The sequence below is a fragment of the Arvicanthis niloticus genome, chromosome 8 (assembly GCF_011762505.2).
Source record: "Arvicanthis niloticus isolate mArvNil1 chromosome 8, mArvNil1.pat.X, whole genome shotgun sequence".
In the NCBI taxonomy this organism is placed as follows: domain Eukaryota; kingdom Metazoa; phylum Chordata; class Mammalia; order Rodentia; family Muridae; genus Arvicanthis; species Arvicanthis niloticus.
In genome coordinates this window covers 5,712,105-5,727,367 of record NC_047665.1, presented here as the reverse complement: position 1 = coordinate 5,727,367, position 15,263 = coordinate 5,712,105, and the positions used below count along the sequence as shown (strand labels likewise).

The 15,263-nt window shown below is 42.9% G+C and overlaps 1 protein-coding gene across 3 annotated transcripts in view; it reads right to left on the bottom strand.

Moving 5' to 3' along the window:
• Kif27 (kinesin family member 27) overlaps positions 1–15,263 on the bottom strand; it is a 76,981-nt gene that overhangs the window by 56,018 nt on the left and 5,700 nt on the right. For all 3 annotated transcript variants that reach the window (XR_013112024.1, XM_076938909.1, XM_076938910.1), the window contains exons 3-5: positions 11,468–11,668; positions 9,743–10,701; positions 2,327–2,470 (exon numbers count right to left, since the gene is read on the bottom strand). Coding sequence is in view for 2 of the 3 variants with exons in the window: in XM_076938909.1 (XP_076795024.1) it covers positions 2,327–2,470; positions 9,743–10,701; positions 11,468–11,668 (1,304 nt within the window). In the remaining variant the exon portion in view is untranslated. The remainder of the gene's footprint in view (positions 1–2,326; positions 2,471–9,742; positions 10,702–11,467; positions 11,669–15,263) is intronic.

Genomic DNA, 15,263 nt, shown 5'->3' with positions numbered 1-15,263 from the left:
GAAGTGTGTGCACGAACACAACTAGCTGAAAGGAAATGGATGCGACTGTAGCAGGTTATTCTGAGTGAGGTAAGCGAGGCCCAGCAAAACAATTCCAGGCATTCTTATATGTGGGTCCTAACTTCAAAACCTTCAGACTCACATGTTCCAGCTGGATTGAATTCCTGACATAAGCCAAGTAGCAAGCAATGACCTATTCCAGGCGGAGAAGAAGTAAGCTCTTCATGGGGTGGGAAGAGCAAACAGCACAGGCTATAAATGTAAAGGAAGGGAGACTGGAGTTGGAAGACTGGAACTGTGACAAGGGAAGGCTGGAGAAAGAGTCAACCATACTAAGAACGAATGGAAACATATACAAACTAACTAAAACGACATAAAAAAGTCATTTAAAAAGCTTGACTGGAGGTACCACCCAGTAGAGTTATGATGTCTTCCCCTAGCAACCAAGATTTGTAAGTAAATATACCTGCACATACTGGACTGATATCCCCCCTGTGAGCTAATTACCCAGAATACAACTCATCACTACTGTTCTTGGCTAATCACCAAAATGAGATGGGAACCTAATGCTGAAGGCACCACATTTTGCAGAACACAAAGAAATCCCGCTAGAACTGAACTGACTCTTCACCCTGAGGCCTCGTTCACAGAGCTACACGGTGCTCTTTATGCTGCTATGGGAGAAAAGTCACCACAGTCTTTCCTGGCTCTGAACCCTCTGTGCTACAACCTGACCTTCCAGGCAAGTATGTTTGGGGTAACGTTTTGCTTTACAATTGGATTTGAGGCCTACTCCACAAGAAGGAACCAGTACTTAGTATAGTAAATTTGACCAACAGCCATGGCTGAGGAGGCCAAGGCTTTAGGAGAGAATGTACTGTTGACGTTTTGTAAATGGACAGACTACCTTGTAAACATTGGCTTCTTTCTGCAGAGGGTGACAATCAATGCAGAGATTCACAACTGTCAAGGTGCTGAGGGCTAGTGACTGCTGAGTTCTCAGCCCTAAAATGACATCTCCTAGGCCTGGGGAACAGATAACAAGAGCCAGAGAATAAAGAGGAACAGTATGACATACTGTATTCTGGGTCCTGCATCCCACTAAACCACGGCAGGAGAACCATTTTCTGATTGTTGTATTTCTTGAGCAATGAGAGTCTAGTTTAGAAAGTCCCTACCTGTGTCTGTATCTTGTAGCACACCTCCTACCTCTTCCTTTGGTAGTGTGTTTGCAAGTTTTATATTAAGGTCTTTGGGAAAGAACAGTATTTTCAGTAATTTGTGCTCAGGAAATTGGATATTTATACAAAGAAGAAAGAAACTGGACCTGTGTCTCTTCTATATAAAAATCAACTTAAAAAAAACAGGGAAGTATATTAGGACACTAGTCTGAACAAATTATTTTATTTTGTTTTTGAGACAGAGTCTTACTGTGTAGCCCTGGCTGGTCTAGGACTCCCTATGTAGACCAGGCTCACCTCTAATTCACAGGACCACCAGTCTCTGACTCCTGAGTGCTGGGATTGAAGGTATGCATCACCATACTTGGCCTTAGGCAAAAAAAATTTTAAAATGCAGGCATATCTGTGTTACTCATAGGAATTCTAACATAGAAAATTTGAAAGACTTAACTAAAATTAAAGAGCAAATCACTCTTGTAGTATAAGAGGATAATCTGTAATAAATCATAAAAGTTTAAATAGTTCCAGAGGGGGTGGGAGGTAGAGGGTAGTGCACATCTTTAATATCAGCTCTCAGGAGGCAGGAGCAGGCAGATCTCTATGAGTTCAAGGCCAGCCTGGACTACAGAACTAGTTCCAGAACAGCCAGGGTTACACAGAGAAACCCTATCTGAAATCTTAAAAGACCAAAAAAAGAAGTTTAACTTCTGTGATTACCTTCCAGTTGTCTTGGGATTTGTCACTGGAGACAGAAGCCCTAGCTTTGCATATACCAGGTGAGGCATTCATCACTGGGCTACAGCACCAGCCCTGCCTTCAGTTCTTAACACCACATTGTTAGTAACTTGACAAAAATGAATGGGAAAGTCTGGAGAAAAGATACCTAATGCACAATTTGTAAATCAAGTCCCTAGATATTTTCTTTGTATGTTTTTTAAACTCTAAACCTTAAAGGGAAGAAACCATCTTTGTTGTTTGCTTGGCTTCTGTTTCACAGAGAAAATACAAACAAATACCCAAGTAATTGAGCTGCCACTGTCCATCCATAGCTCTCTGTCTGCAGTGACCATTGTAAAGCACCAGCTCATGGTCTGAGCCGTCTGCTCAGCAGGGCTACACTTACAGAGCCTCATGCAGAGCCTTACCTGCAGTCTATTCACTTTCTGTGCTTCTTTCAGAGACACGGCGTGCCCTTTGTTCTCCTGCGCCATCAGCTGCACTTGACTTCTCAGCTCCTCCAGCTCCAGATCCTTCTGCGTGAATACCACTTGATCAGCAGCCAGAGCGCACTGGGAAGGAAAGAAGGCAGAGTTCAGCAGACACTGAGGAGTGTTACAGACCGGTGTAAAGCCCCAGTGCTGCTTGACAACACCATTTAAAGTCTTCTCATCTTTGCACTTGGCCTTTTCCAGATCCGTTTTGAGACAGGCAGACATAGAGGTGCCTATCACTGACTCCGTGAGAATGAATTCCAAGTGCAAACAGTATCATTCCATGGGAATAAAAATGAGGAAGCACCTGGAACACCAGCATTCATCCGTCTTCTTCCTGACTGCAGGTGCAACATGGCCAGGAGCATCATCTCTGCCAGCATGGCTGCCCTGTACCCTCAAATGTTTTAGCCAAAATGAGTCCTTCTCTCTCTGGACTGCTTTTGCAGGCATTTTGTCCCAGCAACAGGAAGACTACCTAACAGAAGAAACTGGTGCTAGAAGTGGGATGCGCATCTTACTACCAATTGCTGCGATGAACTTCATCCCATGATAGTTCGCCAGAAGACTACAGAAGAGCTTGGAAAACTAAGGTAGAAAACCCTAGAATGCTGTACTTAGAGCTGGAATACGCCACTCCGGCAGCAGTTTGGTAGACTAGAAGGCCAAAGAAATGTGGACGCAGACAAGTGAAGACCCTGCTTAGGAGGCTTCAGAGGGAAACAAGGGCTCTAATGGGAACTGTTACAAGCTGTCTGTGGGGACTTGAGAGAGGCTGAATTCAAAGCAATAGATTAGTATCTTTAGTGAAGAAAACTTCAAAGTGGGATAGCATTCAGGCACAGTTACCCCTCCTTACTCTCATCCAGATCTAGGGAGAGAGAGAGAGAGCAATGAGCAGAGCACACACTTGTTGGAAAATTGGACCACCGGGCAGGGAAAGCAGCTGTAACTGTTGAGATTAGTACCATCAGCAACAGTGCTTGGCCCTGGGGCAGGAGAAAGTGCCTTGATGGCAGGACTCTACCTAAGAAAGGCTCCATCTTCTGAGAATGGAAATTCATTTGGAAAAAGAGAGCTTACACTGAGATTGCTGCTCAAGGGGTTCCCTTCTGAAAACAACTGCCTAGGAAAAGGTGCATCATGGTCAGTACCAAAGGCAAACACAAAAGAGCCAGGCTATACCTCGAGCAGCAGCAGAACTTGGCAGCATTACCCAGGAGACACCAATTTTATAGGCAATAACAAGCACAGGAGTAAGAGAGTCATGGAGGCTTGTACCAAGGGTTTAGAATGCCACTGAGGCCAGTCAATGTATAGTACCGTCAGATTCCCTGCAAGGGATCCCTGAGGGGCTAATAGGTAGTCTAGTGACAGCAAAGTTAAGTTGTAATGGAATCCCAGGATACTGGGGATGCCAGGGTCACAGGACACTGATTAAGGAAAGCAGCAGACACACAGTGAGACAAGTGTTAAGAGGGAGGTCATCTGTATTGAAGCAACAGAGCTGGAGAGACATGGTACCTAGGCCTTTAGTACATTGGTAGCCTAGGTGACAGACACATCATAAGCCCAGATGCTGGACACGAAGCTGTAGGATTTTGTGACTTCCTTGCTGGGTTCCAGTCTTGCATTGGTCCCATTTCCTGTCTCTGACCAGTTTCTCCCTTCTGTAACTATTGAAATTCTAGGAACTCACAGTTAAGAAATCGAGTCTCAGAAGATACTTCAGATTTTTGAGCAATGTTGGAACTGTCGGGTTGTGGGGATCACTAGAGATAACTAAATATATTTTATATTATGAGATGAAAATGGGACCTAGAAATAGTGATGAAATGTTATGACCTAAAATAAGGGATGTCAAGTTGATAAGGATAGGATTGTGATAGTTGATCTTCCTTGTCAACTAGAGGAAATTTATAATCACCATGGAAACACATAACTGCAGGTATGTCTATGAGAGTGTTTATAAAAAGTTTAATTGAAGAAAGAAGACCCATCCCAGAATAAATAAAAACCAAACAAGAAACCAAAGTGAGCAGAGCGCCAGCATTACCTTCTCTACCGTTCCTGACGGTGGGCCCGATGTGACCACTGCCTCCTGTTCCTGCTCCCATGCTTTTCTGCTTTATGGACTAGACTTTCAAACTTGAGCCAAAATAAAACTTGTCCTTTAAAAGTTATTTTTGGCAGATATTTTATCACAGTAAAAAAAAAGTAACTAATATATATTTGTTACAAAACATAAAGTTCAAGTTTCATGAAAAAAATTAAGATTTTAGAAACCATTTCTACCACTGTCAGCTTGACAGCTCCCAATAAACGCTTAAGACTTTGCCAGTGAGATCACTGGTGATATTAAGAAATGTATAAAAATGTTTAAACACTCGGAATATCTACACTAGATAATTTTCCAAATGACAATTGCATAATCATTCAAAATCATATGAAGAAAAGAATCACTCAAAGGTCAAGATACAGACTAGTAAGTTTTATTTTATAAACCATAATATAATAAAATAATTTCAAATCACTCCTTGCAAGTCAACAAAGAAAAATTTTACTTATTAAGTTTTAATGTAGTATGAAAGAATGTCAATGATTTATCTCACAAGTTACTGAAATACTTATCCCAGCTAATAACAAATCTACATAGGGATAGATTTTCCTTATAATTTTGACAAGATCTTGCTAAAGCACAAGAAAACACAAGTATCTTCTACCAAGCCACATATGTTCCCAGTGCTGGAGATAAAAGCCAGGACTTCACAAATCACAGGCAGGTAGGTGCCCTATCCCTAAGCTATATACACAGTCCAAGTTTTGAAAGGTCTAAGCTGGAAACAACCCAGATGTCCCACAACAGAAAAATGGATACAGAAGATGTGGTTCATTTACACAATGGAATACAACTCAGCTATGAAGAACAAGGACATCCTGAGTTTTGCAGGCTAATGGATGGAACTAGAAAATATCATCCTAAGTGAGGTAACTCAGACCCAAAAGGACATGCATGGTATATACTCACTAATAAGTGGATATTAGCCAAAAAAAAAAAAAAAAAGTACAGAATACCCAAGGTACAGTTCATAGAACTCAAAAAAGGTCAACAAGCCGAAGGGCTCAAGTGAGGATGCCTCAGTCCCACATGGGAGGGAAAAGAAAGCAATTACAAGTGGGGAGGGAGGGAGAGATCAGGGAGGGAAAGTAGACAGGATGGGGGAAACGGGAACCTGATCTGGCATTGGGTGAGGGAAAAGGACTGAAGCCCCGAGGGCCAGCAGAACGAATGGAAACAGGCAACCTGGGGAGGTAGGAGGTTAGGGGAACCTTCCAGAATGTACCAGGGACCTGGGAGGTGAGAGACTCTCAGGACTCAATGGGAGAGACCTTAGATGAAATGCCTGACAGTAGGGAGAGGGAACTTAGAGAGCCCATGTCCAGCAGGAAGACAGGGCATCAAATGAAAGAGGGGGTTGCCATCCCACAGTCAAAACTCTGTCTCATCTATAATTGTTTCTGTCTGAAAGAACTGCAGGGATGGAAATGGAGAGGAACCTGAGGAAAAGAAGGTCCAGCAACAGGCCCAAAATGGGATCCAGCTCAAGGGGAGGTCCCAAGGCCTGACACTATTACTGAGGCTATGGAACACTCAGAAAAAGGGACCTATCATGACTGCCCTCCGGAAGACCCAACCAATGGAGAAAAGCTGCTGACCCCTGTGGTTGAACTAGGAAAAGGCTGAAAGAAGCAGAGAAGGAGAGCAACCCTGTAAGAAGACCAGCAATTTCAATTAATCTGGACCCCTGAGATCTCTCAAACACTGGACCACCAACCAGGCAGCATATACCAGCAGGTATGAGGCCCCCAACACATACACAGCAGAGGACTGCTGGGTCTGGGTTCAATTAGAGAAGATGCACCTAACCCTCAAGAGACTGGAGGCCCCAGGAAGTTTAGAGGTCAGGTGGGGTGGGGGTAGGTAAGAGGTGGGCACATCCTCTCAGAGACAGGGTGGATGGGGGAGGGTGGTGAATAAAATCTGAAGTGAAATAAATAGATAAATAAATAAATAAATAAATAAAAGAATTGGTCATAAATATAAAAAAGTGAAAACACACTCTGAATTTTAAAAGTTTAAGAAGAGCTCTGTTTGTTTGTTTGCTTGTTTTCAGACACGGCTCCTTTAATTATGTTTTCCTGCTAAAAACAAAACAAGTGAGCATGGTGGCACAGGACAGTGGGCATGGTGGCACAGGACAGTGGGCATGGTGGCACATGGCAGTATGTACCCATACTGTCCTGGAACTCACTGTGCAGTGCAGGCTGGCCTAGAGTTCATGATCCTCCTACTTCTGCCTCCCAAGTGATGACTGGCATGCACCAGCTCCTTCTGTTTCCTTCCTTCCTTCCTTCCTTCCTTCCTTCCTTCCTTCCTCCCTTCCTTCCTCCCTTCCTTCCTCCCTTCCTTCCTCCCTTCCTCCCTCCCGCTCTCTCTCTCTTTGTTTAGATTTACTTATGTTATGAACACTGATGTTTCCTGCCTGCATGCATGTCTTTTTGAGGGTGCCAGATCCTCCAGAACTGGAGTTCTACATAGAGAGTTCGAGGCTATCTTGAGCTATCTGAGATCCTTCCTTGGGAAAACACGGTTAGAGAGAGATAACTCAGTGGTTTAAGAGCACTGGCTGCTCTTCTAAAGCACACAGGTTCCACCGCCAGCATCCAGGCAGCTCAGAATGGTCTGTAACTTCAATTCCAGGGGATTTGATGCTTTCTTCTCGCCTCTGTGGGCACCACACATACATACATGCAGGCAAAGCACCCCCCTATATAAAAGGATAAAATAATTTAAAACAAGGAAAAAAAAAACCCACAAAAACTGTAAAAGGGAAACAGCAATGCCATGGGAGTGGGGCACCGTTACCTAAAGGACAACCAAAGGCCCCTCGTGGATTTCACTGCAGACTCCGAAAAAGCAGAGCTGCCTTTATCTTGTTCTCTACTAGCTCCTGAACATAATCTTCATTTTAACAAAGATGTGAGTGATATGGCTTAAGGGTAAAGCACCTCTACTAAGCCTGACAAGGGGAGTTCAGTCCCTGGGACCTACATGGTTGTAGGAGAAAACTGATTCCTGCAAATTGTCCTCTGACCTCCATACACCTGCACGTGCATCACACACAAATATAATTTTTAAATGTGAGGAAGTAATTTTCACTAAATACATACATAGTATGTATACATGTACACACCCACATTAATTAAAAATCCAGTATGTGGACAGATAAATGGCATACACCTTGCCTTTAATCCCAGCAAATAATAAAATCCCCCAAAATAAAGAATATATAAATACAATAAATAAGTGTATAATCCAAACTCAAGGCATAAAGTATTTTCTTCTTTCAAGAATCACAGTGGAGCCGGGCGGTGGTGGCACATGCCTTTAATCCCAGCGCTTGGAAGGCAGAGGCAGACAGATTTCTGAGTTCAAGACCAGCCTGCCCAGCACTTGGGAGGCAGAGGCAGGTGGATTTCTGAGTTCGAGGCCAGCCTGGTCTACAGAGTGAGTTCCAGGACAGCCAAGGCTACACAGAGAAATCCTGTCTCGAAAAACCAAAAAAGAATCACAGTGGTACCCTAGGGATGTAACTCAATTGGTAGAGAACCTGCCTAGCATGCATAAAGCCCTGAGTTTGATTTCCACCACTAAATAAAACTGAGTGTGGTTGATGTACCTATAATCCTATAATCTCGGCACTGGGAGGTAGAGAAAGAAAGAAGTTGAAAGCCATCCTTAGCTATATAACAAGTTAGAGGCCAACCTGAGCTATATGAAATCCTATCTCAAAAACAAAACAAACCACAGACCCATAAGCCAGACATGGTGGCTCTTGGGAGACTGAGACAGAAGATCATTCAAAGTTCTAGAAATGACTAAAATATTGAGGGAGTTCCTAGCAAGTCTGCACTATCAGAATATAAGAGTGTCAGGAAGAAGAGGGAGAAAGAAGGGAGAGGAAGAAGGAGGAAAGGAAGGAAGGGAGAGAGGGAGGAAGAAAGGAAGGAAGGGAGGGAAGGAGGAAAGAAGCAGGGAGGGAGGGAGGGAGGGAGGGAGGGAGGAAGGGAAGGAAAGGAACAACAACAAAAAGACAGAGGGCACAGCTCAGGGATACAGTGAGCACCTAGCATGTTCAAGATCCTAGATTTCAGCTCACAATCACACACATGCAAAAGAAAACTCGGTGTAATATAACTTAGTTTGTAAAAATGTTTCTTTGATCCTCTAAATTGCAATGAAAGTTTACAAGGTTCTATTTAATAAATATACCTTAAAATGTACTTTGATCACGTAAGAGAAAAGAAATTAACAAAGAACAAATCTCAGAAAGAACAGGAAATGAGACACAGAGACGCTAAGAAGAAAGGCAAGTGAGAGTCTTATGTACTTAGTTCCTTTTTTTTTTTTTTTTTTTTTTTTTAAAAAAAAAAGACAGGCTGTCAATATGTAGCCCTGGCTGGCCTAGATCTCACTGCATAGACTAGGCTGGCCTAAATCTCACTGTATAAATCAGACTGGCCTATATCCCATTGTATAGACCAGGCTGGCGTACATCTCACTATATAGACCAGGATGGCCTAGGTCTCACAGAAGTTGACCAGCTTCTGCCTCCTTAGTGGTAGGATTAAAGAAATGTACCAACAGACTACATAATGTTTTTATAATTTTTAAAAGAGAAAACTGCTCTCAAAAGCTGTCCTCTGACCTCTGCAAACACATGCGTGTACTTCTCATGTGCCATTCACATGCCACACACACAGATGTAAATAAACATTTTTTAAAAATTTACAACCATGCACAGAGAAACCCTGTCTGGAAAAACCAAAAAAAAAATTTACAACTATGGAAATTCCGAAATAACTTAGAATTTACTTGTCCAAATGAACGCAGTCCTTAAACAAGTCCTACCTATGAACCAGGTATGAGAGTCACACCCATAACACCAACACTTAGGAAGCAGGGCCAAGAGGACTGCCCCAAGTTCAAGGCCAGCCTGGGCACATGAGTTCCAGACCAGCCTAAACAATAGAATAAGATCTTATTTCAAAGAAGACAAAATAGGTCGGGGATGTCTCAGAAAGCAGAGTACTCTCCTAGTGCAAGAAGGCTGTGTGCTTAATCCCATTGACAACAGAGTGGGATGGGGGTTCTTACTCAGGTGGGAGCATACCCTCCTATAGACCCAGCACACAAGAAACAAAGGGAAGAGTCCAGCCCAGCCTGGCTGTTCCAGCCTAGTTACATAGTCTTACAAATGCAGTAATTAATTAGTAATGTCTAAGTACCTGGTATTTCTTAAGTTCTCTCTTCAGCTGGAGAACTGTCACATGCTGAGGTCCTTCTTCCAGGTTCCCAGTGCCCTGGTTTCCTGGCAATGGGGTGAGGACAGCCTTCCTGACCTCCTGAGTCCTGCTAAACCACTCCTGTAGCTTGTGCTGCTGTTTCTGGTTTAGCCTGACAGCATCTTTTAAGTCCACCAGGAAGGTGAATGCTTGTTCTATGCAGTCCTGGTACCCCAGACATTCCTCCTGGAGCTGAGCTACCTGTTCCTCCAGAGAATGGATTCGATTCTGGTCAGGAACATTCTCTGAAGAGGTCTGGCTAGTTTGGCTGATACTGGCCTGATGGCTCTGCAAAGCTTCTCGAAGCAGCTTAATCTCAAATTCCATTTCATCCATTCGGTCTGCCTGGGGGCTGAAGTTTAAAGTAGGTTTGTTTCTAATGTTCCGTGCTCTGTTGGCATATTTGAGAGAATTTAAGGACTCATCAAAATCCGAGGACGACGGGCTGACACACGTGATCATGACAGTCTTGGCACTGCCTCCCAGGGAGTCTTTCAGAAGCCGGGTAATCTTAGCATCCCTATATGGAATGTGAGAGCTCTTCCTTCGTGGGTCCCCAAGGGCACTTATTACGTTTCCTAGAGCAAGCAGTCCACTGTTGATCTGAATGGACTCTTTGAACCGTTCGCCAGTATTCCCGGTCTTGGTCACTCTTTCTGACCCAGCCAAATCCACAAAGTGGAATTTGGAGACAATGTGCCGATGTGAACACCACTCTCCGTCTTCAGCCGCCTCTGCATTCTTCTCAACCTGGCACACACTTATTGTGAAAATGGCGTGTGATCGACTGGAGTGTTCGTTCAGCTGGGTGGTGCCTGTGTGCCTCGCCGCGTTCCCTACCTGCAGGAGACTCATCACGTCCTCCACGCTCTCTACTTGGCATTCCTTGGCCCCAACAATCACTTAAAACAGAAAGTTTTAAAACCAAATTTTCATCAAAATCCAGTACAATTAAATTAATCATACAACAGTTACCCTTTGCTAAGCAACCCAAAAAAGATAACCTCTTTTTTAAAAGCAGTGTTTCAAATAACAGTAACGTCAGTGAAATTCATTAAATAATTTCAGAAAAACTCCAAAAGAAATTATGTTTTAAAATAGGACTTAAATTTAAATACTCTAAAAGATGTATTTTATTTGTTAAGATCCAATTCTTGATTTTGTCAAACATCATAATGAATTCTTTAGAATGAATGACATCGAAAACCTCTGGGGCTGGAGTTACATAGCTCAGAGAGACAGTGTGTACACAAAGAGAATGTGAGGCCCTGGGCTCAAGCTCCAGAATCAAGAAAAACAAAATAAACAAAACAGAAAGACACTTTGTTTCCATATTTTGGTTTGTAATTATTCTAAGAAAAAGGGAGCCTGGTGGGACAAACCTGTGATCCAATCTACTCATGAGGCTGAAGGATTAAAAGTTCAAAGCCAGCCTGGGAAGAGTGCTTCAAGGCCAGTACAGGCAATATATAATGAGACTCTTTCACAGTTAAGAATAAATAGGAAGCCGTGCATTGGGCTTGGTGGCACAGCGCTTCCTCAGCACCGGGTGGCAAAACAAGACTATGAATACAAAGTCAAAGTCACCATTCAGGTGTTTTACTCTTGGCATCCTGATAGTTCTCTAGATGTTAATGAAGGCACTCTACAGTTTCAGAGCTACTTCACCTGTGTTCCCCTTCTCATCTTCTCGGATGTGAAGGTCCTTCATGGATGTCTCCAACTCCAGAAGATCTCTTAGGTCTTCCTTATACACTTCTATATATGACACCTTGATTTTAAAGTCAATGCTAGGATTTTCAGAGATGCTCTGAAATATTTCTTGGATAGCTCGAGGAATGATACCCTTTTGACCCTCCACAACTGATGCTGAAAATTCAGAAATAGAAAGCATATTTGAGTCTTGAAATAAACAAAGACTACAATCTGGAATTTATGCTTAATATATTTCTCTTACATTTCTATTATAAGAATTGTAAAACTGTACAGGCATGGTGGCACATACCTTTACTTCTAGCATTCAAGAAACATAGGCAGCCTGGCTGGTCTACATACTGAGTTCCAACCAGGGTTGCATAGCAAGACAGAGTCTCCAAAAGTATATTATTATGTGAACTTAGCCAGGGCTGGACCACACAACTATAAAATCCAGAGGCAACAGGCTGGGAGCATGGTTCACCAGGTGAGAGCTCTCACTGCCCAGACATAAGAACCTGAGGTGAGAGCTCCAGCACCCATGTAAAAAGCCAGGCATGGCACAAGGGTATCTGTAACTCCAGAGGGAAAGCCAGGAGCATCCTGAGTTGGGCATCACCAGCCCACTAACTCTATATTCAGGGAGAGACCCTGTCTCAGTGGACCAGACTTGAGATCGATACTGTAGAACATCTGATACCCTCCTCCAGCCTCTGCATGTGCTTGCACAGGCATGAGAACATACATGTGTGTGGGCACTATGATTCACCATGCACATAGTTCACATGGATCCCTTATGCAGAATTTATCCATTTAACAAATATGTACTTTTAGTTTTTACTACATATAATGCGACATTTAGGGCTCTGGCACAATCAACACAATAAAGGGAAAATTCCCCAATGTTGTGGAATTCTACAAAGAAAAGGGCAGTAATAATAGATAAAAACTGTAAATAATATGGTATATTTAAATGCTGGTCACACATGGTGGAAGACACCTAACATTCCATTGGGGTACTGAGATATGTGAGCTAAGAATTCATGGCCAACCTGGACAGAGCAAGGCTATCTCAAAAACCAACCCAGATGGACCCAAATAAGCAAGCAGATGTGGAGAGCGGGGTAAAATGTGTGTGAGGCTGGGACTCTAGGTTCAGACATGAAGGCCATGGGCAGGACTTGAGAGTGGAAGACACCTGTTGCAGCACCCACTGATATGATCAAAACAAGGTCAAAGGTCAGCACAGCCAGGATCAGGTGCAAGGACAGATCAACAAGAGATGAGATCAAAGGGGTGGCACACTCCAAACCATGGAAGTCCTCGTAGATGGCTGTCCACTTGGATTCCTGGTGGCTGGAGTCAGAGCCACAAGGAGAGAACAGTAACATGGTCTGAAACTGTACAGAAACAGTCCTCACTACTGTCTTTTGCTAAAGTGTGAGTGGAGAGACCACTTCAGAGGCTCCTGTAGTAATCTGGTAATTGGGGGATTTGGAAGATAAATTTAACAGGTCCTGATATGGTATCAGGACAGAACCTGCATTTATGTTGAAAAGCCATTAAGGTTTTCTGTCAACTGCATGTGACATCACACACCCATAACCTTACAGTTTAAGAGCTGAGACAGGATTATTAAGAGTTTGAGGTCAGCCAAAGCTACAAAGTAAGGCTTATTCTGCAGGGGTGGGGGGCTGGGGAACGAACAAGAGGATGGAGGAGGTGGAGAGATGGCTCATCGGTTAAAAGCATTTGCTGCTTTTTTAAAGGACCCAGGTTCAGTTGCCAGCACCCACATGATGGTTCATTTGTAACTCTAATCTCAGGGGATCTAATACCCTCTTCTGGTCTCCACTGCCGCCAGGCATACATGTACACACACATACATTCATACACATAAAAATAATCTTTTTAAAACCAGACTGAAAGTTTCTGACAGATTGGATGTGACACATGAGAGAAAACGCTGGTCAAGAGGACTGCGAGATTTGCTCAGAGGCCCTGCAGGCGCCACTGGGTCCAGTGGGATGGAGGGAAGACAGTCCATGTTCTAACCTATCAAGACTATCAGGGGGTTGGATCTGCATCCTCGGAGCTTTAACAGTTATCTGGACTGAGGGAAATAACATGAAGCAATCTGTGTATGAACAGCATGGAATGCAACAAGCCTGACTGTGACCACTAAGGACAAGACTTCTTAAAAGACAAACGTGTCTGGGGAAAGGCAACACCTGAGCTCCAGGGCACCTGCAGAGGGACCAGTATTATAGAAGGACCAAGACTGTGGTCAGTCACTGGACACCCTGTGGAGAATGTGCTGACAGGTCCAGTGATGTAAGAAATCAGAACTGACCACTGCACTTGGCAGAGTGATGCCTTTAGGATTATCCCAAAAGATCAATCTCAGCAGCTGTACATGTCAGAATAGATGACTCTAAGACAGAGTAGGGGAGGGAAAGACACATCCCAGAGGACAGTTTCAGATCCGGATGCACATGAATTTAAAAATCAGTTTCCAAGGGCTGGGGATGCAGTTCACTGGAGAGTATTTGCTGATGTGCATGGAGCTCGTGATCCAAGCCCCAGCACTACACGGATTAGACACACTTGCACCTCGGCACCAGGAGGCAAGGCAAGAGGATCAAAAGTTCAAAGTCATCCTCAGTGTTCATGGCCAGCTTGTTGATTATCTCAAAAAACCAAACAAAACAAAACACCTCTGATTCCTGAAAGTTGTCCTCTGACCCCATTCATATGTCATGGCATGCACCCCCAATAATAAATAAATAAAATTTAAAGATATATGATATATACATATATATATGCATTTTTTTAATAAAGAACTATAACGACACAGAAATTATCCCCCAAACTGACAAATACTCGTAGAGACTGTATCATAGAGACTGTTCCTTAGAAACAATGGCTTGAGTGAACAGAGGACAGGGTCAAAGAGTATCTTCCTCAGTGATACAACACACAGGTATTAATATCTACAATATACAAAAATCTTCAAAAATTATCTCATCAATGAATGAATTAATGAACAGAATAGATAGTTCTCAAAAAAAAAAAAAAAAAAAAGTCCCTGCTGGACCAGCAGTCGTCAAGACAACAACAAATGCTGGCAAGGATGCAGACAACATGAACTTGTACCTGCTGGTGGGATGCAAACTAGTCCAAACATCATGGAGATCAGAAAGATGCAAAGCCCTTGAGAAGAAAACCAGACCTATCATATGACTCAGCCATACCACCTCTGGGTATTTAACCCAAGATTCCAAGACAACATAGTCCAGAGACTCTTGCACGTGGGCCACTGCAGCATTATCTATAATAGCTAAGCTATGGAATCAACCCAGGTATCCATCAATAGGGGAATGGATAACAAACATGTGCTTTATACATACAGTGTCATATATGTATATAGACACAGTATCATATATGTATAGAAGACATGAAAGGAGAAGTGAAACTGTCTAGGGACAAAGAGTATTGAGAAGAAGGAAGAGGAGCAAGAGAGGAGGGTAGAGAAGTGTTGGAAGAATACACTCAAATTACATTATATACATGTAAGAAAATAGTCTTCTATCCTAGCACAATAAAATAAGATTAATATTAAAAAGAAATACAATGGCCAATAAATATTTGAAAAAATATCTAATATCTTTAGCCATTGATGAAATGCAAATAAAAACTTCTTGAGCAGGTGTGTTGTTGTGCAACCTGTAGTCCCAGCACTCATGAGGCAAAGGCGGAAGAATCTCTT